The 25,380-nt window shown below is 37.6% G+C and overlaps 1 protein-coding gene across 4 annotated transcripts in view; it reads right to left on the reverse strand.

Moving 5' to 3' along the window:
* FAS4 (RNA helicase family protein) overlaps positions 1-24,053 on the reverse strand; it is a 51,568-nt gene extending 27,515 nt beyond the window's left edge. Inside the window, exons 1-10 of one of the 4 annotated variants that reach the window (XM_088945905.1) lie at positions 23,646-24,053; positions 20,953-21,095; positions 16,659-16,750; positions 2,919-2,991; positions 2,741-2,803; positions 2,616-2,665; positions 2,416-2,476; positions 1,774-2,283; positions 1,406-1,648; positions 1,086-1,316 (exon numbers count right to left, since the gene is read on the reverse strand). In XM_088945905.1, the coding sequence (XP_088802031.1) occupies positions 1,086-1,316; positions 1,406-1,648; positions 1,774-2,283; positions 2,416-2,476; positions 2,616-2,665; positions 2,741-2,803; positions 2,919-2,991; positions 16,659-16,684 (1,257 nt within the window). In that variant the 5' untranslated portion in view covers positions 16,685-16,750; positions 20,953-21,095; positions 23,646-24,053. Of the gene's footprint in view, positions 1-1,085; positions 1,317-1,405; positions 1,649-1,773; positions 2,284-2,415; positions 2,477-2,615; positions 2,666-2,740; positions 2,804-2,918; positions 2,992-14,050; positions 14,156-16,658; positions 16,751-20,952; positions 21,096-23,645 lie in introns of those variants that run through there. The other 3 variants (XM_088945904.1, XM_088945907.1, XM_088945906.1) reach the window with 3 other exon arrangements.
* Positions 24,054-25,380: the final 1,327 nt, after the last annotated feature.

Consider the following 25,380-nt stretch of genomic DNA (forward strand, 5'->3'; position numbering starts at 1 on the left):
CTCTTCTCTTCGCCATCTTCCTCTCTTATACAATTATTCAGATCTGTTTCTGCTAATCACTAAGTTTAATCTTGATATTAGAGGACTGATTTACATCTACATGCTAGACAATTTTATTTTATTCATTTTGAAAACAATTCCCACTTTCAAATCATGTTACCAAATTTTCTATCATAGACTTTAGATGAGCCTTTTTATGAGTAATAGATCAAAAGTGCAAAAAAAAAACTTCATTTTTTTCAAAGAAGATACGAGAGACACAGCTTTAGCCAGGTTGAGACAGCCTGCTACACTAATAAACATTATACCTCCAAGGGGACCCTCAATATAAATCATCCCTATTAGCGACTTCTCTAGGTCTGCTAGTCAGTATCATATCTTTGTAGCCCTCCAAACGAGATGTTCATACTGGATGTCAAACAGATTTTTATTGACCAACAACCCTTTTTATGCATTGCAATGAGGGGTCGTTATGATAAGGTCATGGTCCATTATTTATTCACTCAGTTCATTTGTTGCTTCAAGGGTAACATCTTGGTAGGTATGGCCCTTTACAAGATGCCAATATCTGCATTTTCCCCTTTCTAATAAATTTCACAAGATGCCAATAAAAAGAGAAATAAAAAAGACTTGTTTAATGTGCCAATATCTGTATTTTCCCCTTCATTTGGATTTTTCTTGACAATACAACACACTTAGATTAAGAAACAAAGTCTATATAAAAATAGATTAAAAAAATATCTGTCAAAAAATAGATTAAGAAACAAAAAGCTTCACTGAGAATGCAAATCTATTGAAATGAGTGAGTGTGCAAATACATAACCGAAAACTCAAGTTATATCTTCAAAGGGAAAATGATTTAGTATCCCAAGTCCCCAGATAGCTGGGGTCATCATCAGGTAATGGAATTTTTTTTTGTTTTTGATAAATCAGTAATGGAAAATTGTTGAGAAACATGAAATAACATAAACATTATCGACCTTTAATGTATCCTGAACAAGTAAAAATAACCCCTATTTATATAAAAGTTGACCACAAAATTTTCCAATATGCATACATAACAGAATAAAAGAAGAGTGAATAACCTGCACTTCTCGAAGCAAAATTCCATCTGTCATGAACTTGATGGAGCAACTGTCACCAATCCTCTTGTCATGTCTAACTTGAAAGCCAACCTCCTTTCCTAGACAAAGACCTAGCTCAAATGCCACTCGCTTAGCAGTAGCAAGGACAGCAATACGGCGTGGTTGTGTAACACCAATTATTCCATTCCTAGCTTGAGACTTGTTTGAGCCAAAGCCAGCTTCATAAAGGAACTGCAAGATATCAACCAAAAGGCAGAATTTTATCATCTTCTGCACTTCAACTCTGGCTGCTAAAATATGAGAACAAAGCTACAACTTACCTGAGGAATTTGAGTAGTTTTACCACAACCAGTCTCTCCACAAATGATAACAGCAGAATGCTCATTTATAGCTTCCATTATCTCCTGCTCCATCATGACTATTGGAAGATCCTTCCTCTTGTTGTCAATTTCTTTTGGTCTTGATACATGTAAAACTATAGGAGCAATAGGTCTCCTTACAGAAGAATTAACAAAGACACCAGTACTAGGGGTATCTGATTTGGGACTACCATCCTCCCTATTCTGGCTCCAGTCAAGCCCCAGCTTATATTAGTCAACGATCAGAGGACAATCATGCCACACACACACACGCATCCACTAGAAGCTACATACACTCATTTAAATGAGACCTAATGGAAAAAGCATACCTGTGAATTCGTATTTTTCCTCTGATCTTGATTTGATGACATAAGCAAAGATTTTTCCTGATATTGGATGCATGTCCAATTGTCCTCGTCAGAAGATTCCTTGGAAACTATAACATCAAATCCAATATCAGTATCTTGTTGACTGCTATATGCTGGTTCATGCCAAGTGTCTAAAGATCCAGAAGTAACATTTTCCCTGCCTACTATCACCAGTTGCTGAAAGTCATTCTTGCTAGACTCCTGCTTGTGGTGGATTTTATCAATAGCAGACTGACTTTGGCAGTAATTCTTATCATTACCCCTTCTTTCTGCCCTGTCTACCAGCACTGGTTGCTGAAAGTCACTCTTGCTAGATTCCTGCTTGTGGTGGCTTTTATCAACATCAGACTGATTTTGGCAGAAATTCTCATCATTACCCCTTCTCTTTAAGGGTGGATCATCTTGTGGCACTTCTAAACCAACTTTAGAAAATTGAATAGCCCTTAAGCGTTTTTGCCGCATAGTCTCAGCCTACATGCATGGAAGCCCATTGACTGTTAAGAAATTCTTGTTTTCTTTTTCCTTTCCTTTTTGTGGGGCTCCTAAAAAGGATTTCCTTTAAATGTGAAAAAACAGAAAGAATGTTACTTTAATACTACATACCTGACCAATATTCCCTGAAGACCGCAGAAGTGAATATGCATCCTCTCTAATCTTGTACTGCCTGAAATGGTAAATTATTTATAAAATTCAATGGTCATTATATATAGTAAACTACTTGTATTTACCAAACATCCTGTACCCTGTGAAAACAAATAAATTGCAATTATGCACAAATAAAACAAAGCATCAAACAGACATACTCCAAGGTTTCAATGCTTTTAGATAGCAACGCTGCTTTCTCCTTCTCCTCCTGCACACAGGAAAGGATTCAATCCAAAGTCTAGCAAACTTTGATTACCAACTAAATAGGATCAGAGACACAAACCTCCAACTTCTTCAGCTTTCTTTTCTGAGATTTGCTCAAGCTTGGTTTTTTCTTTGTCTGGCCCTTTTTCCAGAGCAAAAATAAGGAAATTTAACCATCAAGAAGCATATACTAGCATTCAGATACCTTAATAATACAAAGCTTTAGGATGACAGAGCATTTTAGGTTGCATGTATACCCGTTTTGCACATTTTGTTTTTTTCTTTTTCTTTTGCACCAAGAGGATTGCATTACTATCACCATCCTTGGAACTATAAAATGCAAGGCAGTAAAAATTAGAAAAAAAAAAGAACCTAGCAGAAATTTAAAAAAAAAAAAGTAAAGAATAAAGTACCTCTGCAATAACAAACTTCTATGTTCACTAGCATGAATTAACAACATAAAGAACCTCTTCCATTGGCCTAAACACTGATGGTACATTAAGATTCACCATGTGCATTAAGGTTTTTCTTCTCTTTTTCTTTTGGCTGTGTCTGGGTGTGATCAATGCCTGAAATAATATTTTAAATGTAGCAATAAGGATCATCATCAGCAAATCCTTGTCCCAACTATATGGATTTGGCTATATGAATCCTGTTTCACCATTCTGTTCTGTTCAGTGCCACATCCATTGTTAATTTTTTTATCAATAAGATGATATTTTAATAGAGCCAAATAAGAAAGTTTCAACAGGGTGATAGTTTTTCCCCCACAATACAGTTTTACAGTTTTACCTAAAACATTTGATGTCTCATAGCCCCTTGTATAGCTAGAGTATCCGCCATCCCATTTGCTGTTCTTCTCACCCATTTGAAAACTCAACTCCCTTGCAATGCTCTCAATCTCCCTAAATGTATGCCTATAGATCCAAGGGATTTGGATGCTACACCTTGTCCAGGAATGACCACCTGAGAGTCCCCTTCCACTTCCAAATTAAGGAATCCAAAACACTTGGCAAATTTTAGTCCATGTAGAAGTCCAAATAGTTCTGCTGTCAGTGCATCCCCATTTTCTAGAGGCCCTGAATACATAGCTAACACCTTTCCGCTTGAGTCTCTGAAGACACCTCCTAACCCAGCCACATCCATTGTTAAATTATGAATGCTTAAATCACTTCTCACTATTTTAATTCATGTCATTTTTTGTCTAACCCTAGCTCTTCTAGCCCCTTCCATTTGTAATATATCACTTCTTACAGGTGACGCAAATGGTCTTCTCTACATGTAAACAAACCACTTTAATCTATTTTCTCTCGTTTTATTGCCAATTGGAACTACTTCTAGTTTCATTCGCATGACTTCATTTTATTAGATGTAGAAATAAGGATTATAGGATAAAACGTCAAGTCTCGAATAGACGGATAAGACAAAAAAGCAAACTAAAAGATTAGGTAAACCAGCTGGTGCAAAGTAGTGCTTTTAGAAGTTGAGGCAAGAAACTCAAGAAATGGGGAATAAACTTCAGGAGCCTCTCTTGTTAATAAATATATAATGAAAATAAATAAAGAAGCATCCTATGTCCTATGTCTGGAGTAGGGGTGGCAAATGGGTGGGTTGGGTTGGATATGGTTGAGTATCAACCAACCTATATTGACCCACTAACCCATTACCCATTTGCCACCCGAGATTATATTTGGTCCTCACAGAACCACCCACACAGCCTTTTACAGTCGTGCATTGGGAACATCTCTGTACTTGTATAGTTGTATAGTTGTATATTTTTTCATGGGGAGATATTTTTGTTAGAATGCTCGAGTCAGGGGTATTTTGGTCATTCTAGTGTATCTTATTGAAAGTGAAATGTCTATTGTATCTGAGTTTAAGTTATGTGTCCCATCTTCTATGAGGAACAATGTAACTCAAGTTTTTCATGAATAAAAGTCAAGTGGGACGGCTAGGAGAGTAACTTTAGAACATCCTCTCTTCTAGTCTGGCCGAATACTCTTCTCCTCTCCTTCTTCTTTCTCTTTTATTTCTTCTTTCTTCTTCTCTACTTTGACCTAGAAACAACTAGGGTTTATTCACATTGTATCAGAGCATTAAGGTCTGGTGTTCGTTTTCTTGCTGCTGTCTTCTTCCTGGGTTCGTCGCCAGCTTCACAGTAGGTTTCATCATCCTATAGCTGATCTGATTGAATACTCGATAAAGGGCTGAAAAGGAGTTGTCGTTTTGAGGGCCTGGAGGTGAGAATGCCTCTGGCCGGTGCTGTGGTGGTCGTTGAAGTGGTATACTAGACCTTCTATTCAGTGTATGAAGAGGGCTGGTCGTATACAGGTATGGACACTGCTGTCGTGTGTTCAGAAATGGACTGTGAATGCTGATTTTTTTTTTGTGTGTGCTTCGAAAGTTAGTTGTTGTGGTGCTGGGTGAAACTGATACACATATCAGTCAATGTCTTTTTTTTTGTGTTTTCTTGCTCACATGTGCGCTGAAAGAAGAGTGGTAGACTGCTGATGTCCACGACAGCAGTGGTGTGGTGTTGATTGTGTTGTGGTGGCTGACATATCTATGTTTTTAAATGCTTAAAAGTGAACCCCTAGACCTTGTGTGTAATCAGTTCTGCAGTATACAGAACAAGTGTTCGATGAAATGACTGAGTAATTTCAGTAGTGGTGCGTTGGTGGTAAATGGTCCTGCAGTGTGCGGTCCAAGTGTTTGATGTGTTGACTGAATGATTTCAGCTTTAGAGTGTAGTGTGTAATGTGCAGTTGAAGAAAGTGGGTTGGTGGTATTGTAAGTGAGATAAGTCTTGTGACAAGTGTGAGATTGTGGTGTATATTCAGAGGAGACATAATTGAGATGGCTTCAACTGTAGTTGGGAATGATAACAAAACAGGCATCATGCTCTCTTCAGATTATCTAAGTGTTCAAATGACATCCATCAAGTTGAATGGTGAGAACTATGTACCATGGGCAAAATCTGTGGAGGTGTTCTTGAAGGCCAAGAGGAAAGTAAAACATGTGAGGGAGGAGAAACCTTCCTCTGATTCTCCTGGGTTCAGTGATTGGGAACAAGATGATGCACAGATAATGACATGGCTTTGGAACAGCATGGAACCAAAGATTAGTGTGAACTTCATGTTCCTAGATACAGCCAAAGAGATCTGGGGTCATGCTAAAAAGTTGTACTCTGGACAAGACAACACAACTAGGGTATATCAGTTATACCAAGAGTACTTCAATTTGAAGCAAGGAAGTCAAAGCTTAAAAGAGTATTATGCAAGTTTGAGAAACATATGCAATGAGCTAAATGTGTATCACCCTCTAACATCAGATATCCAGATCCAACAACAGCAACGTGAACAGTTTGATGTGACTAGGTTTCTTGTGGGCTTGAAGGCTGAGTATGAGCCTGTCAGAGCACAGATATTGGGGGGATCAGCTCTCCCCTCACTTGAAGAAGTTTTTGCCCGTCTTAAGAGGACATCCATTGAGCCAGTGGAACATTCTTCCTTCTCTGATAGATCTGGTTTGGTAGTGACTAAAGGGAGTAGTCGTGGAAGTAGAAGTGGTGGTGGCAGCAGTGGTCCTGCAAGCAACCGTGGTGGACACATGTTTAACCGGGCCAGTGGCTGGACTGGAGGCCGTGAGTCAGGGAGAGGCTGTGGAAAAGGAAGGGGTAATGCTCAAGGAAAATGTACACATTGTGGCTTAGAGGGGCACACAGTTAATTTCTGCTATGATTTGCGTGGTCCACCCAACACTTGGGCTAACCATGTTACATCTAAGAGTAGTAGCACAATTACTGAAAGCCAGCAAACTGCACCAACCCCCTCCACACCCACTTGTGCTTCCGAGCAGGAAATGGTGAGTGTACCATGGGCAATATATGAGCAGTTCCTTCAAACATCTCAGCAGAACACAGCTACACTTGCCCATTCAGGTATGACTTGTTTAGCTTCCAAAGCCTCACCCTGGATCATTGATTCTGGCGCCTCGGACCATATGTCTGGAACTCCTGATGTATTTTCTTCCCTTTCTCGCACCTCCACATCTCAGACAGTTACACTTGCTAATGGTTCTACATCTCCTATTTGTGGTGTTAGTGATGTTGATCTCTCCTCATTGTCTTTAGCATCTGTTTTATATGTTCCTAAATTCCCTTTTAACCTTATGTATGTTAGTAGATTAACCAAGTCCCTTAATTGTTATGCAACCTTCTATCCTTCTTCTTGTGTGTTTCAGGATCTCAAGACGGGGACGAAGATTGGTGGAGGGCATGAAGCCGGTGGTTTGTATTACCTTGATGGTGGTGGCCCTCCAGTGGCTTTTCAGTCATCTCTTACTCCTCTCCAATGGCACTGCAGACTTGGTCATCCCCCTCTCAAGGCTTTGAAGCTGCTAGTTCCTTCCTTGAGTCATCTTTCATCATTAGATTGTGAGTCATGTCATTTGGGAAAACATCATCGAGTCTCATTTAGTCCAAGAACTAATAGTCGTATCTCAAGTCCTTTTGCTTTAGTTCATTCTGATGTATGGGGTCCAGTTAAAGTGGTGTCATACAATGGGTTTAAGTATTTTGTAATCTTTGTTGATGACTTTTCAAGGATGACATGGATCTATCTTATGAAAGACCGTAGTGAATTGTTCTCTATTTTTCAGAAATTTCATGTTGAAATACACACTCAGTTTGGTGTTCATATGAAAATACTTCGCTCCGATAATGCCAAAGAATACATCTCCTCATCATTTCAGCAATACCTAGAACATCATAGAACAATTCATCAAACTTCTTGTGCCTACACCCTGCAACAAAACGGTGTAGCTGAACGGAAAAATAGACATCTTCTTGAAACCGCTCGGTCCTTGATGATCAATATGCATGTCCCAAAGCACTTTTGGAGTGATGTTCTTACATCCTGTTTTTTAATAAATCGGATGCCCACGTCAATCCTTGGAAGTCAATCCCCTTTCTCCGCTTTGTTTCCCACTTTGTCTCCCTTTCCTCTCACCCCAAGAGTCTTTGGCTATGTTTGTTTTGTTCAACACTTGTGGCCTGGAGTAGACAAGCTAGATCCTCGGGCTACGAGGTGTATTTTTCTTGGCTACTCAAGGACTCAGAAATGGTACAAGTGTTATAACCCTAAGTTTCATAAATCGTTTGTGTGCCCTGATGTCACCTTCTTTGAGTCAGTTCCTTTTTTCTCCAATGCCGGGGTCTCTTCTTCTCCCTCTGTGGTTCCTCTTGCTATTCCGGTTGTGGACCCCCTTCCCGTAGCTCCCACTCCTATTGCAGATGCACATCATATGTCAGTAACTACAGAGAGGCCGCCAATTACTCAAGTGTATACTCGCAGAAGTGCTTCGGCTCCTCCTCCACTTCAGCACCCGCCGACAGATCCTGCTACTGTTCCTCCCTCAGATCTTCATCTTCCTATTGCTTTGCGAAAAGGTAAACGTACTTGTACTTCTCATCCCATTTCAGACTATGTTTCCACTGCTCACCTTTCTGCTTCTCATTGCAAATTTATATCATTACTCTCATCGGTTCCCACTCCCAAGACTGTACAGGAAGCCCTTGCCTCTCCAAGGTGGTGGCAAGCCATGGAAGAAGAACTCTCTGCTCTACAACATAATCATACGTGGAAACTCACCACCCTTCCTCCTGGTAAGCACACTGTTGGGTGTAAATGGGTCTATACAGTGAAGCATCTTCCTGATGGCAGTGTAGAACGATTGAAGGCACTGTTAGTGGCCAAGGGATATTCTTAGTTATATGGTGTGGACTATATGGAGACATTCTCTCCTGTGGCTAAAATTAGTTCAGTTCGGGTGTTGATCTCATTGGCTACTATGTATGATTGGCCTCTCCTACAACTTGACATCAAAAATGCCTTCCTACATGGTGATCTTGTTGAGGAGGTGTATATGGAGCAACCACCAGGGTTTGTTGCTCAGAGGGAGGCTGGTAAGGTGTGCAGGCTCAAAAAGGCAATCTATGGACTGAAACAATCTCCTCGTGCATGGTTCGGCAGGTTCAATGAAGTGGTGAAGGGCTTTGGGATGAAACAGTGTCAGGTTGATCATTCCGTGTTTAGCTATAACTCAAAAGATGGAAAAATCTTACTAGTCGTGTATGTGGATGATATTGTCATAACTGGAAGTGACAGCAATGGAATTGGCAGGCTAAAAAAATTCTTACGGGACCACTTCAATACGAAAGATCTGGGGAAGCTAAAGTATTTCTTAGGAATAGAAGTTGCGAGGTCAAAACAGGGGATCAACCTATGTCGGAGGAAATATGTTCTTGATCTACTTGAAAAAACAGGATTGTTAGGTGCTAAACCAGCAGAGACTCCTATGGAACTCAATGCCGAGTTAAGTGTGGATGCAGGTGAAGAGTTTGATGATCCTGGAAGATACAAAAGGTTGGTGGGAAAGTTGAACTACCTGACCATTACCCGACCAGATATATCATTTGCTGTGAATGTGGTCAGTCAGTTTATGCAACATCCCCGGGTTCCTCACTGGGAAGTTGTTCTGAGAATTGTTAGGTACCTAAAGGGCGCTCCAAGTCGTGGTTTGTTATACCAAAAAGGAGGACCTCTTGAGATAGTAGGGTACACGGGTGCTGATTGGGCTGGCTCTATATCAAACAGGAGGTCAACCACAGGATATTGTACCTTCCTGGGTGGCAATCTTGTAACTTGGAAGAGCAAGAAGCAAACAGTGGTGGCAAGAAGTAGTGCGGAAGTAGAGTATAGGGTTATGGCCCATACCACATGTGAACTAGTATGGCTGAAGAACCTACTACAGGAGATGGGTCTCTCAATTGACAAACCCATGAAACTATACTGTGATAACCAAGTTGTTGTTCACATCTCATCCAATCCTGTCTTCCATGAAGGAACTAAACATATTGAGGTGGATTGTCACTTTGTGAGAGAGAAAGTGATAAGTGGGGTAATAACTACATCTCATGTGAGCTCAGGAAATCAGTGGGTAGATATCTTCACAAAAGGATTGTCTCGGGGAAGAATAGATTACATTTGTAACAAGCTGGGACTATATGATATATACTCTCCAGCTTGAGGGGGAGTGTTAGAATGCTCAAGTCAGGGGTATTTTGGTCATTCTAGTGTATCTTATTGAAAGTGAAATGTCTATTGTATCTGAGTTTAAGTTATGTGTCCCATCTTCCAGGAGGGACAAAATTGTCTTTCTTGTAACTCAAGTTTTTCATGAATAAAAGTCAAGTGGGTCGGCTAGGAGAGTAACTTTAGAACATCCTCTCTTCTAGTCTGGCCGAATACTCTTCTCCTCTCCTTCTTCTTCTTTCTCTTTTCTTTCTTCTTTCTTCTTCTCTACTTTGACCTAGAAACAACTAGGGTTTATTCACAATTCCCAATGCACAACTGCAAGGGATGTGAGGATAGTTCTGTGAGGACCAAATCTGATTTCTTGCCACCTATTTTAGTGGATCAAAGTGGGTCACAACCCACATTGACCCTGATCCACCCTAGTCCACCCATTTGACCCTCTAATTCAATTATTCAAATTAGACATTTTTAACTTTTCTCTAATCTAATTGCATAAAAACATAGAACTATATATTTCAATGACAAAAAACATAAAAAAAAATCATTTTTTCAAATAAATATAAAAAAAACACAAAACACAACAAATGGTAAAAAATACAAAACAAAATAGCATTAAAATATAAATAAGTGTAGGAAAATGCCAAAAAAATGCAGATAATGCACAAATTGATGAAAACATTAAATGATAAAAATTTCAAAAAAAATATATTTTTCAGCCAAAAAATCAGAAATTGCAGAATAATAAAAGTTTCTAGAAATTATATATTTCAGGTAAAAATAAAAAATACAGAAAACACATAAAAATTATAAAATTTTTCATCTGCTCCTCATTATATATTTCAGCTAAAAATGATTCATAAAAAAAAAAAACTAAAAAAAACAATGATCATATAAAATATACAAAAATGATTAAAAAATAAAAAATAAAAAATAAAAATTGGCTACGGTGTGGCTCCCAAATCATAAGGTCCCATCTAACTCACCGGAATCATCTACTCCTGATTTCTGACCATTGTTTCTCCTCCTTGATCCGTTCAATTGTTGGCATCCCTCTGTCCCATCTAACTCACCGGAATCATCTACTACTGCTTTGTTGAAACCAGGTCACACCATTGGTGTTGCTTCAAAGATTGGGGAGGAATGCCAACAGGAAGCTTTGAAGTGTTCCAAAGATGTCCATCCGCCATTTGTGCAAGATCATGGTGCAATGATTCAAAACTTCAAGCTTGGAGAGGAGGAACGCTAATTAGTGTGTCATTGCTGGTGGCGACGAGAATGGTAGCAGCGACTTGAGCGAGCCCTAAATAGTGAGAAGGGTGGCAACGAGAGTGGTTGTTGGTGGTTTTGAAGCTTGCTTTAGTGATTTGAGCAAGCCCTAAATAGAGAAGAAAACCCTAAATGGTAAACAGAGGAAAAGAAACCTTTGAAACAAGGAGGAAAAACTTTTGAACAAGTTTAAAGTCAAAGGTTAATGGGTAACCCTTGACTCAACCCCACCCTGACCCTAATGGGTCACCCAACCCATGTCAACCCACCACTAGAATGGGTGGGTATGGGTTGGGTTTTCAAGTGGGTGGGTTGGGTGGGCCAAATGGGTTGGGGTCAAAATTGCTAGCTAGAGTTAGGAATTAAAGGCCATATATTCATTCACTACCCCATGGCTTCCCCAATATGGTTCCATGTGTTCCAGTTAATCAATCCCAATCAGTGTTTTAAAAGCGCAAGGCGCAAAAAAAGCACAAGGGCCAATTTGCGACTGAGGCACAAGGCACAAGGCAAGGTGCACCTTTTTAAGAAAGGCGCAAAATTACAAAAAAAAGGCTAAAAATTAAAAAAAGTCAGAAAATTCCAAAAAAAAATGCCAAAAAATTTTAAAAAATGCAAAAAAATTAAAAATATTAAACATAATGTTAATAAAAATATAAACTTAAATTTTAAAATAAATGATTTAAAAAACCTATTATCTAAAATTAAAATACATAAACATAACATGTAAAGTGTATTCAAATGAAAATTTAAAAATAAAAGCAAACATATAAAGCATTTTCAAGCATGTAAAACCCGCAATCTCTTTTTTTCCTTAATTGCATTGATTCAAGTAGTTAATGTGATGTAAAACATATTGCATTCTTGATTCTATGAGTCGCATTTGTAGCACACCCCTCAAGGCAAGCCCGAGCAAGTCTATGTTAGGGTCTGAAATTCTTATTTCTCACATAAAAAATAATGATTTTACAACTTTCACTGCCTTTTAAGAAGATATTTGATTGCAATGAATGAATGAACAACATAAGCAAATAGGGGTTCTCGAAGCCCCTGGCCCATCCGTTAGACTCAAAAAACAGCAAAAAACACAAAATTTTAAAAAGGTGCATGCCAGGGTTGAGGCGCAAGGTGCATCAGGCGCACACCTAGGCACGCCAAGCGCGTGCCTTTTGAAAGAGGTGCGTCTAGGACCTAGGCGAGGCGCATACCCCAAAATGAGCCTCGCCTGTGCGCCTAGGCGTGCCTTTTAAATCACCGATCCCAATTAGTTCTTTCTTAAATCTTTTGTGGAGATACTAGCAGAATATCCCACTAAAGGATTGAGCAAAAAAGATCAGCACAACATGGAGTATCATCTCCACTTTCTTAAGATGGACTCTATGGACCAGGAGGAGTTTGAGGATTTTTGGAAACAAGGAATTGCAAGGAGAAGGAAATTTGAAGGAAAGCAAATAGCAACCTTTTTCTCTTAGCTGTCAGAGACAAATGCTTTCAGGGATGTACTTCAATCCTTGTTTTAATCACATGAGTTTCTTTTTTGCTCAAAGCTGAAAATAGGTTGTAATTTTATAGCTAGATGCTTACCATACATCAGGTTCTCATAAGATATACTTGTATACTTTTTGACATATGCCACATATAAAACAATTTTACAAAAGTACTTTACCTTTTTCAAAAATGAAAATTAATACATAAAAAATGACAATCTTATTTCATTTGTTGCATTGGCAGCATTAGTTTACTAGCAGAGTAACATAATTTCTTTCTTTTTCTTTCATAATTTACACTTATTTTAGGAATTTTACATACTTTCTTCACAACTTAGTTTATATATAAACATAAATATTCTAATAATTATATTTTAGATATATTTTAAATTTTTGATAACTAATAGCTACATTTTCTTTTTTATTTACATTTAAAATTAAACTGTGCAACTAATCCATATTGCTACTTTTTGAGGTAAATATAAATTTTCAATAACCACTTAGACTAATAAGTAATAAGTTCTTCTTTTTGGTAGTGCTTGTAAGAATAAAATAAATAATTTTAAAACAAATACAGGCCAAAATTGAAAATGTCATATAGACAATTTAAAAAAGGAGTTGGCGTCATGTGATGATTTTTTTTTTCTTTTGAGAAAAGTTCACTGAGTTTATTAAGAAAAGAGAGGGGTACACAAGAGCATGTACAAAAAAGACAAACAAACGGGGATCAGACCCCTGAAAATTATGCAGGAGGGATCTTATCACAGTACAGCACTTCTAAAAGAGCACCTAATTTTGCTAACCCATCTGCAAGAGCATTAAGATCCCTTGGAATTCAGCACAGGTGTACGTTTGTAGCTGCCAGTAGATCCCTTGCCTCTGTCAGAAAATGACTGAATCTCCACAGCCCAGCCTCCTATCTTCCTAACCACTTTATAGTGGTTGCTGAGTCTCCCTCTATGGATAGATGCTGATTGCCCAGTATGCTGATTAATTGGATTCCTGTAAGTGCAGCCACCACTTCTGCCTTTGTAGAGTCAGCTAATACCTATTGACCCACTGCACACCCAGACAGTGTTTTAAAAGCGCAAGGGCCAATTTGTGCCTGAGGCGCAAGGCGCATACCCCAAAATGCGCCTCGCCTGTGCACCTAGGCGCACCTGAGGTGTGCCTTTTAAATCACTGCACCCAGCAAGTGTTCCCATTTTGATCCCTTTACTCCTCCAATACCAGCACTTCCATCGAAACTTAGAGTCCAAGTTCCTTCCCTCCCGGGTAAGGGGGGCCCTGTGGATGGGGAAGAGGGGGTGAGAGGGGATGAGAAAAGGAAAAAAACCAGCATCCCTGTTTAGGCCATTTATAGAGACTCCTTTAAACTTGTCTGAGCTGGAAGCCAACTGATTACATAGATAGGCAATGAAAGATATCAGATATTCAGATCAGTCTGTGTCTTAGCCTTGTTCTCAAACAAGCGGTTGTTCCTTTCTTCCCAAACCCCCCAAAGTATAGCATGCAGAATTATTTGCCAATATACCTTACCTCTTTTACTCGGTCCTTTGCCTTGCCATTGATGGAGCAAGTCCTGGAGGTGGTTTGGAGCAACCCAGCTAGCTGTAGAAAATGGCTCCACATGTCCCTGGTTTTCTGACAGTGAATGAAGAGATAGTCAGTTGATTCCCCTTCTCTCAGGCAAAGGATGCAAACATGAGGGGAGCTGAAAAGTCTGACAAAATTCTTCTTTTGCAATAGCTCGCTAGTGTTTATCCTGTGCAGACAGACCTCCCATACAAAAGAAACACACTCTAGAGGGGATGTAGTTGCACCAGACCTTCTTGAAAGGGAAGTGATAATTCTTCTCCTCTGCAACCAGAACCTTGAAGAAAGAATTGGAGGAGAATTCGCATATAGGGTGACATTTCCAGAAACGGAAGTCTAGGAAATTAGGGGAGATGTCCACTTCAAATAACAGGGTCACCTCAATAATGTGCATCAGGAAGTGCTAAGAGGAGCATGACTCATAGTTTATGCCTCTAAAAAGGCAATACAAAGAATAAACTGATAAAAGGTGTCATTATTTGGTGCAATGGTAAAATATCAAGTTGACAAGTGTGAGAATGTGGGTTCCAGTCTGAGAGCGACCACTCAAATAATGAGCCTCACACTGAACTTGCTATTTGAAGACTCATGTAGAGTCCTAATTAATTAGATAAACTAAGTTACTTAATAGTCAAGCACCATAGACTACACCTGACACAAGGTTTGAGTGTCTCAATTTGTGAAGCATTTTTTTATTGGAAATGGTAACCTTCATTAAAGATACCAATTAAACATCATACACTGTCAACCACTCAAAATATGAGTGTTGACCCCAATCAGTTTCAAGAATTACAATACAGCCCAAAAGAAGTTTTTCCTGAAGGTCCCCTGCTTTGCCTAACTATATCTGCCACAGAGTTGGCTGACCTCCTTACCCATTTAAAAGTTACTCCAGCATCCCTTGCCAAGCAGATTATTTCCCTTATTTGTTGTCTAAAAGTCCGTACACCCAACCTTTTTGTCTGCAGCCACCCTATTAACAGTTTAGAGTCCCCTTACACCTCAAAGTTCTGAAATCCTCATTGCTTGGCAAATCTCAGGCCTTGTAGGAGAGCCAAAATTTCAGCTAAGAGAGTCTCCCACTCCTATGGGACCAGAATATAGTGCCACCACTCTGCCCTCCCCATCCCTGGTCTCAATTTGGGAAGCATGACAGAAGACAGATCAATATAGAACTTTTTAGACCCTAGTCAAGAATCAAAATAACTAGATTTCTGAAGCCTAAGTTCTGGAACCTTGGTTTGGATCCACCCAATGCATGAGTAACCTTGTTGGTAAGAGACAAGTTATCATATTGGCATCTTGCAACAAGTGCATGCAGAAAATTCCACATATGTCCACTAACTATTCCTTCCCTGGTCACTTGGCAAACAATAAAATCCAAATAGAGAATAGGGGTCATAGATTGGTGCCTTGGTACAATGTCAAGCTACCAAGCATGAGCATGTGAGTTCAAGTTTAAGAGCAGCCACTTCGTGTAAAAGATGCTGCAGGTTAGATCCACATCCAGTTCACCCCTCACATGACCCTGGATAGCCAGGATGATGGTTTTTCTTAGAACCCAGATAAAGAATGGGAATGAGGGATCTAAAGCCTCCTACAATGATGTGCTCAAGAAGATGAACCTGATCATGCCCAAATATAAAGCACACTCTTAACACCTTGAAATGCCTTAGGTGTGTGTTTGTATACAATATATATTTGCACATATACAGGCGCTCTTGTCTACTCTAACATATTAATACCCATTTTGATGTACTATTTTACATTTAAAGCTCCTTAATAGTTATTGAATGGTTTGTAAGAATGTGGTTCTTTTCTATAAAACTCATAATATTATCAAATCCTTTGTTTATATCACCATTCCCTTTTCTGTATGTTTTTCCTACATAAAAGATATACTAACCTTATGTATATTTCTATTTACCAAAAAATAATCTTATGTATGTTTCTGTACTTCTCATTTTAATAGATATTTTTTCTAAAAACAATTAGTAAACCATGAGGCTTAAGAAAAATGCATCGAGAGTTACGCCTCACACATCTAAAGGTCCTTTCACCTCACCTCATGCCTCCAAATGGTTAAATATTGATCTCAAGTTTAAGAGAGATGCTAACTGCTTTGCTGATGCATTGGCTACACAGGGAGTGGGAAGGAATCATATGTTTTGGGCTATGTTGTAATTTTCCTTTTTCTGCATATGATTTGGGGAGAGTGAAGAGAGTTTACCTCTCCTTTTTGTACTTCCATAATTCCTTTTTTGAATACAAATCTGTTAGTGATCAAAAAAAAAGTTTAAGCTTATTTTAAATGATCTACAGTGATTTCTTGCAATGGAATTAATTTATACTAATCAAGAATTTGATATTCAAGTGAGAACCCAGGAGTCATTCTAGTGTACATAGCATTCAGACTCTATTTCCTTCCTATGCACCATCCATATCCCTCTTTGCCTTGGTTATGGACTGGCCTAAGAAACAAATTACAAGCCAGGCCATTCAATTCAATGCTTCTGGTTTTGTAACCAAATGCAATATGAACAATACATACCTCCAAGAGTCCTGAAAAATATCCATGCTCACATCCAGAGATTGTTCCAAATTCCTGAAATAGAAGCTTATCCACTCCTGTTTAAATCAATTCTGCACAAATGACATTTACTTAGATTTATAAAAAATGAATTTCAGTTAGCAATTAAGGCCCCATTTGATTCGTGGAATTGGGAATAGGGGTCTGGAATCAGAATTGGATTGGGCTATTCCGATTCCAACTGTTTGGTTGGGTGGAATTGGAATTCCATTCCCATTCCTGCTGGAATGGCATTCCCCCATTTGAGGGAATAGTCATACCCTGCCCCTCCCTTGGGAATGAAATCCTATTCCTGTTGATTCCAATTTCCATTCTCATTCCTGTCTGAACCAAACATACTATGGGAATGGACCATTCCGATTCCGATTCCGGAGGATTCCGATTCCAACTGCGAACCAAACGGACCCTAAAAGATCTCTTTACCAATTTCTACCAAAAGATTTTCTGCTAACAATCAACTAACAGAGATAAAGGGATATTTACAAGACTGATAAGTTGCACGCACCTAAGCAATAAGGCATTTTTTGGGGTACCCTCTGCCTAGCCTTGGTATTTTTGTATAGGTAGCATAGAAATTTTAGGTGTAGTGCAGCTAAACTACATTGTATTGTATAGAGAAGGATGAAACAGTGTAAAAGGACATTATAAGAAATCAATTCCCAATATGGAAACCCATAAATATGAGTTTGGGGCAAACCACTGAAACCAGAATGGAAATGGAAAGTAATATATTCATTGTAGTAGGGGTTTAAATAGTAGGCTTCATCATGGTATTCCTCAAAAGAAGCCTATTCTTTCTACTTCTTTCTGTAAACAAAGTACAACATCATCTATTTATGTCAAATTAGGAACTCTATCTTTTTGTATGTTTTTTTCCTTTTCTAATTACACCCCCTGTCTTTCCAATTGTGAAAACCCCCATTGTTGTTTTTCTTTGCAATTCACACAAAACTCACACATTTTTACTGAATTCAACATAGAAGGATCATATTCATGCCTTTATTTGTTTGTTTGTTTGTTTCACCATTCTTTGATTTATCACACACACAAACACATAAATATTCTATTTATATCTCCTCACACTAATAGAAGAAGGCCTAACCCTCTCTAAGTATCTTATTTTCAAAGACTATCTAATGTTGATGTATTCTACTTTTAATTTAATTTGTTCATTTCAGATCATTTTTAATGTGTGGTCATTGCTACATGAACTAGGGAAGCAAGCTACCCACAAAAAAGCTAGAGAACCAAGCTAAGATAAGCAGATTATATTAAAACAACAAGGCGCTCCCCTGTTCTCTAGCCTAGCTTTACATCTAGACAACTATGTCATGTATGGTGGTCCTCTGAACTCCAGAAACCAACACATTAATCACTTTTCACATACGAACTTCAACAAACAAACAATGAACCACTTTAGATAACCAGATGTTACAGAAACAATTTCAGGAAAATCACCAACACTCCACATCAACAACAACAAACACAGTGAGGTCTATTTTTCAATATTAATAGTTGACATTAATAGATATAAAAAAAAAAAAGAAATTGGAAGATTTTAAGGACAATGCTAAAAAAAGGAACTTAAATAGAAATTAATTATCCTGGAGAATTATTGGTTCTTACTCAACAGTTGAGGCACGGGATGTAAGGATCCTGGAGGGCTTGCTTCTTCATATGCTTCTCCAAATTTATCACCTTTAGTTTAAATCATAACAGACTACATCCTTAACAAGATTGAGGGTTTCACAGAGCTAAATAATCTATTGAATTAGGTCTTGATATTTTCTTTTCCAATAAGTAGTTAGGAATTAGAATTAACTTCAGTTTTCTACAAGACCTGATTTCAAATAACCAGCCCAAAGAACGATAAGTAGAAAACCTAATGCACATGCTCTTTAAACGAGCAAAATAAACAGGTGAAAACTACGCACCAAGAACAGAGCACAACTCACTCTTTCTCATTCTTACCCAAGATGAATTTCTAAGATGAAAAAGAGTGCGTAAAAATGGGTAGAATGAGAAAATATTGCTACAAACCAAATGGGTTTTTTTTTGTATTTTTTGAGTTTTTTTGTGTTTTTCCTGTATTTTTAGAAATTCTGTATTTTATTTTTATATTTTCTATGTGTTTTGTACGGTATTATTTTTGTATTTAGATAGTTTTATTTTCTATATTTGTTTTTATTTAATTTTATGCTATTTTTTATTATTTATAAATATATTTTTAATTTTTAATTTATTTATGACATCACGGGTCGAACCGTTCGACCCGGATGGTTGAACCGCTTAATCGGAAACCGGTTCCCTGACCGGTTCGTTTTTAAAAACCTTGTCCCAACTTGATCCCCCTTTATTTTTTTACATTATTTCTCACTTTTCTCTTTTCTAGATATAGGGTTTATGCAATATTTAGAAATATGAGAGAATGAACCACGAAGAGGACAGACGACTGAAGAAGATCAACGAAATCTGATCTCCATTCGCTGGCGACACCAAGGTAAACGCCATCCTGACGTTTGGGCAACACTAGACCACCGAGTTTGGGGCTTTGGGCAGCACTGGTTTGGGCGGCACCAGTTCTTTACATCACAGCTTTGTTTCTTGTCGGCGAGCAGTGAATGTATCAAACATTCAAACCTCCATAATGAGAGTTCAGAGAGGTGGATTATTGGTAAGTCTTTTAAGTTTATATTTTGTATTTTTCATTTTTTTTCTAGTTTTGTGTAGAATGTAAATGCTAACTTGCTGGAAGCAGACAAGTTTTTCATTCATTTTAACATTATATATATATATATATATATATATATATATATATATATTCAAATTTTCTGTGATTTCTAAGCTACAACTGCAACCTAGAAGGCTGAAAGTTGGAACCCAAATTTGATTTTGGACTTTGGAGTTTGAATTAGAATTTTACAACAATTTTGAAGAGGAAAATAGGTAAATGACAATTTTCACTTTTATTATGGTTTATATTTCTACGATTAATTAGGACTATGATTTATGAATTTTATGACTAAAGATAAATGATAATTTCTATTTGAATGAATGAATATTGATACTATTGATATATTTCTGTTATAATTAGTGATTTATTTTGCTGTGATTTATGAATTAATATTCTAGATATTTATATTGGTTTTATTCATGTATATATACATATATGTGTATATATAATATGTAATTTTTTAATATTTTAATTATGATGTCATCGGACTAAACCCCCGGTCGAACTAGTGACCCGCGACCCGGTGGAAAAACCGGATCGACCTCCGGGTCAGTTTTAAAAACATTGTATTGAACGACTTAATCATTAACGAGCCGCGTTGCCACCCCATTCCCCAACAGACAAGTTACCTTCCTTGGATAGTTCAGTAGTTCTTATTCTTTCGACGTTTGCTGCCTATAAAATTCTTGAAATGGGCCTCAATCTTTTTAGAGGCAGCTTGCACCACGAAAGACCCACACCAATAAATTTCGTTCTCATTCTTTTTTTCATTAACCAAAATAATAAAATAGGTATACATACAACACTCAATAGAAAAAATATATCGTGGAATCATGCAAGACCCACACCAATAAAATACAAATCAACCATGTAGGCCCAACATCAATAACACAATATGGAAAAAGAAAAGGGCAAGAAATTTGAGAAACCAAATTCAGCAAGTATAGGAATTGTATTCAATGACATTCATAAGCATATTAAATTAACATTCATAACCTAATACTCAGCCGTTACAAGCCCATTCTCAACCATCACATGTCCATATCAATTGTATGCCTCTGCATCCCACCTGAGATCCTTACAGTTCATGAACAATAACCAAGATTGTATTAATTAGAATTAAAACATGTGTTTGTACAAAGATTTTGAACACTACCAAGTATTCAACTATGTCTACAACCAAAAAGAGGAGGAAAGATTGCTACACAAGTATTCAATAACCATTTGCCTCAGACTCCACTATGCCATTGATCACCTTCTCCTCCAGGTTACCCTTTTGTTCAAAAATCCTTGAGATGAATCCAGATAGCTTCTACCCAGGTAAAAAACTTCACTTCCGAAAGGACAGCAGACAACCATATAGTTTTACTAGGAAAGAAGAGGTTGTATCCAAAAGCAATCCTTGAGATGAATTAATTGTTTGAAACTAAAGCAAACCCAGCAGATCAAAAACCTGGAATAGTTCCCAATCATTTTAGTTCATTCTAAATCTAAATTGTGGGATCCAGGTAATTGATTCACCTTCTTCTACTGTTCCACGTAAGACTCTACCACCAAAGCATTCCTGTTGTTTGGAAAGTAAAACTCCAGAAACAGCTCACATAAAGGTAATTGATTTCTAACATGGTGGATTGCCAGGAGCAACAAGATGCACTTAAGAAGTCCTGGTGGAAAAGGATGAAATAATTGAGGAATTAGCCATAATCCAGATTGTCATATTTGTCCAAGAAAAAAGAAAATCAATTCAGAAGGTAGTAGTAGTAAACTTGGGCTACTATAGCATCTCTGGGAGGTGTATCATGTATGAACCACCAAACCATATGAAATAAGCATTCCCATCATGAGAACTGTCTACATTTTCTACAACAGCTTGAGAAATTTCAAACCAATTAACTGTGGGTAAGAAGAACATGATAAATGAGTAAAGAGTTACTGAATATTAGAAAGCCAACATTTCCAGGCAGACTGCTGATGCCCAAAGATTTCGCTAGACATTCATTTTGAAAAGCCTGACAATCTATTTATTAGAATTCAACGTCAAATACAGGAGATGATGGAATTTCTTGCAAATAATCTCTTGGAACTGAGACTTAGATGTTCTAGTTCAGGAGGAATTTCTGGCAAATAATCTCACTCAAAATTGAGGCATTCAGTTCTGAGATTAATACACACACAGTGAGAGAAAAACATACACACAGAAATAGAGAATCAAGGGAGTAGCTAGAAAGCTTATATGATCTAAAGCATAAACTCTATCATGCTGAAGCACATGGAAGTGAAATTACTTGTGTAATCTCTGTATTCATGTATTTTTTGGATGGTACACAAGATTGGGCAAACCAAAATATATCATAGTCACACACACACACACATAGTCAAATATATCATAGTCTTCAACACACACCATTCCAGAGGCTAACAGTGATGCAATAGCCTCTATGCTAATGCTAACAAGTTCCTTGATTTTACAACAGTGTGTCAAAGCAAAGACCACTGAATTACCCAAGATTGAGCAACATACAAGCATCCATTTGAATGAAATTATTCAAGATCCAAAAACCAGAACAAATTAACCAGAGGATAATCTGCAACACCAAATGATAACTCAACTCATTTCAGTAGTTGAAAAAAGAGCTAAAAGGTGATCTCCCCTGAGACCAGAAGTCTACCAAATGGCTAACTTACAGAACCAATCTTTTTTTTATGTCTTACAGAATCAAACTCATATGAACTCATCAAGCAGTAAAACTAGATGAGAATCTGAATCCCTATTTGTTTGAACTCATGCACAAGTCCCCACCAAACTTTTCAAGAGAATGACTATTGACTTTTTCACAAGAAAATTATCATGTCCACAAGAGGTTCACAGGGATTCATGTGGTAAATCTAGTACATTCCTGGTTCCCTGTGTAATGATATCATATAAACAGCATTGAAAACTATGAACCCAAAGCACATGGTTCACCTCAGGAATTTTATTTCATTCTTTTGTGACTGGCCAATGTTCCTCAGGTATTCTAAACTAAGGTTATATCAATGGGTCTGAGTTTGACAAATTTGAGTCTGATGCAATTATCTCAGATTTAGACATCCATTTATCATATTTGGATTGAACTCAAATCCTGAAAACAGATTTCAATTAATAATCAGATCAAAGTTGGACTAGTGATTCATAGTCAAACCACAACCACATTTAACAATCTAGAGTCTTCAACAAGCAAGTTTGTTAGAAGGGTGGGATATGAATGAACAGAGTGAGACTAGAATAACATACCAGCGCCCATGATATGAAGCTGTAAAAGGATTTCTTCTCAACGGTGTGACAAGTAGTTAGATGAGTTGTCTCCCTCTTCATATGTTACATGTGGATATCTGTCCATGTGTATATATTTGCCTAAATTCTTTTGGCTCTTCTATTTTTGAGATATTTGTGCAAACCAGTTTTCTGCTTTTTCTCCTAAAATTACAAGCACTTATTCCAACATCCATAAGACCCATAACCTAAAACCATTGAATTCCACATAACCAAATCTGGTTTGAGCATCCCATTGAACACCCTACGAGCTTCATCAACTAGGCGTACTCTCAAATAAGCTCTCACAAGTCACAAGTGACCTACTAGAAGTCAAAGTCCAGAAAACATACAATTCAAAAGAAAAATGACAAATCAATGAAAACCATTTGCAAACAAACAAGCAGAAGCAATAAAATAAAAAGATTTAGTCCAAAACCAAACATGCAAAAGGGAGTGAAAAAATGAATAAACTTAGAACACACAGAATAACAGAGCATCAATTCCTTTTACATTAGCAATTGACAGAACAGAAATAACAGGAGAAGCAAATCAAATATTTAATGAAATCCACTTAAAATTAAGGAGTGATCGTCCAGTAGCAATGGCACTACTCTAAATTCTAATATACTCATCGGAAACGCAGAAAACTGAATTTTAGTAGAAATATAGATTAATTGCTTAATACTTCGAAACTGAATAACTATAATACTTCAAACATCAAAATTGAAAGTCCAAAGGAATCCAAAACCCTAAAATTCAACATCTGATCATCATCATTCACATAGCAATTAAACCAATGTGAGTATGTGAATCTCTGTAATTAATTAAGCAAAGAATTCAGAAAAAAAAAATAATAACTAAGCAAGATTAATTAAACAAAGAATTAAGCAAAAAAATCAAAGAAGTAAGCATTTTATACCTTCAGTTCCTTCACGGTTTCACTGCCAGTAATGGTGGTGTGACGGTGTTAAACTCGCAAAAATCGCCGCCGGTGGGCTCGGGCTTGGTCGCAGGTGATTGCCGCTGCAAGTGCTGCTGCAACTGTTACTGCCGCTAGAAACCCCCGCCCGCCGCTGCAAAATCGCCGGGCACCGTTGCAAGTCCGTCGCCGGACCTATTACTGCCGCAACTGTTACTGCTGGACGCCTGGACCTGCTGCAAAATCAACGCTGGCCGCTGTAGATGAAGCTCACGCCGTCGCCGGTCTCCGTGAATCGCCGTCGGTCGCTGCGTGTCGCCGTCGGTCGCCGTAGGTCGTGGCCGCCGCAGGTGGTCGGTTGGGTGTGAGGGCAGAGAGGAGGGAAGGAGATCCGTGGGCAGGAGATCCGGAGTCCATTCTAACCAAGGTTTTTAAAAACGAACCGTAAACAGAACCGGCCAAGGGACCGGTTTCCGGTTAAACGGTTAAACTGTCCGGACCGAACGGTTCGACCCGTGACGTCATAAATAAATTAAAAATAAAAAGCATATTTATAAATAATAAAAAATACAGAAAATAAAACAATCTATATACAAAAATAATACAATACGAAACATATAGAAAATATAAAAATAAAATACAGAAAAATTCTAACAAATACAGAAAAAAAACACAAAAAAAATCAAAAAATACAGAAAAATAAAGAAAAATAAAACTATCTAAATACAAAAATAACAAAGTACATAATAGATAGAAAATAAAAAAAGTACAGAAACATATTAAAAATACAGAAAAATAAAAATAAATTAAAATGTGTTTAGTCATACTCATACATGTGCAGAAAATACAAAAAAAAATATCCAAACAAACTACATAAAAACATAGAAAATTATAAAAATAGAAAAAACACAAATAAATGCAAATAAATACAGAAATACAGAAAAATAAAACAGAAATTTTCAAATAAATAGAGAAAATACAGAAAATAAAATGGAAAAGTGCAAATAAATACAAATACAAAAACAAAAAATGCAAATAAATACAGAAAAATAAAATAGAAAAGTGCAAATAAATACAAAAAAATGCAAATAAAACAGAAAATTACATATAAATACATAAAAATACTGAAAAATACAAAACAAACAGAAAAAATAAAACAGAAAAGTGTAAATAAATACAGAAACAAATATAGAAACAAAAACAGAAAAATAAAACAAAAAAGTGCAAATAAAAACTGATGGAGGGTGATTTGACCCAACCTCTTGAGACGATGACATGTGGACATGACTCAGCATAAGTAACAGCTCAGCACCACAGCCTAACCACAACTAAGTAACAAGCCCACAGGACAGCTCGCTACGTCACAACTCGCCATAGGGTGAGCTCGCTATAGCGTGAGCTCGAGGACCCTCAATGTACTGAAAAGGAACACTTAGGTAGAAAAATAGCCCTAAGGGCAACCTCAAGAGGAATCACCTTGAAATAACCCTGGGAGCTCGCTACAAGGTAGCTCGCAACAGAATAGCTCACTACAAGGCAACTCGCTACTAAGCGACATGACATTTTCAGGAAGCTTCTATTTAACAAGACCGTACCCATCAGATTGCACCACATCTCATGATTGATGGCGTAGTCCCTACCAGCCCGACAGACTGCACTCACGTCTCTTGACAGATGGTGGCGTGTCTGTCCTTCTGGGACGTGTCACTCATCCGATTGGGTAGTACTCTACAAC

The sequence above is a fragment of the Nelumbo lutea genome, chromosome 5 (assembly GCF_056320005.1).
Source record: "Nelumbo lutea isolate HS-2025 chromosome 5, American lotus-T2T, whole genome shotgun sequence".
Lineage (NCBI taxonomy): Eukaryota > Viridiplantae > Streptophyta > Magnoliopsida > Proteales > Nelumbonaceae > Nelumbo > Nelumbo lutea.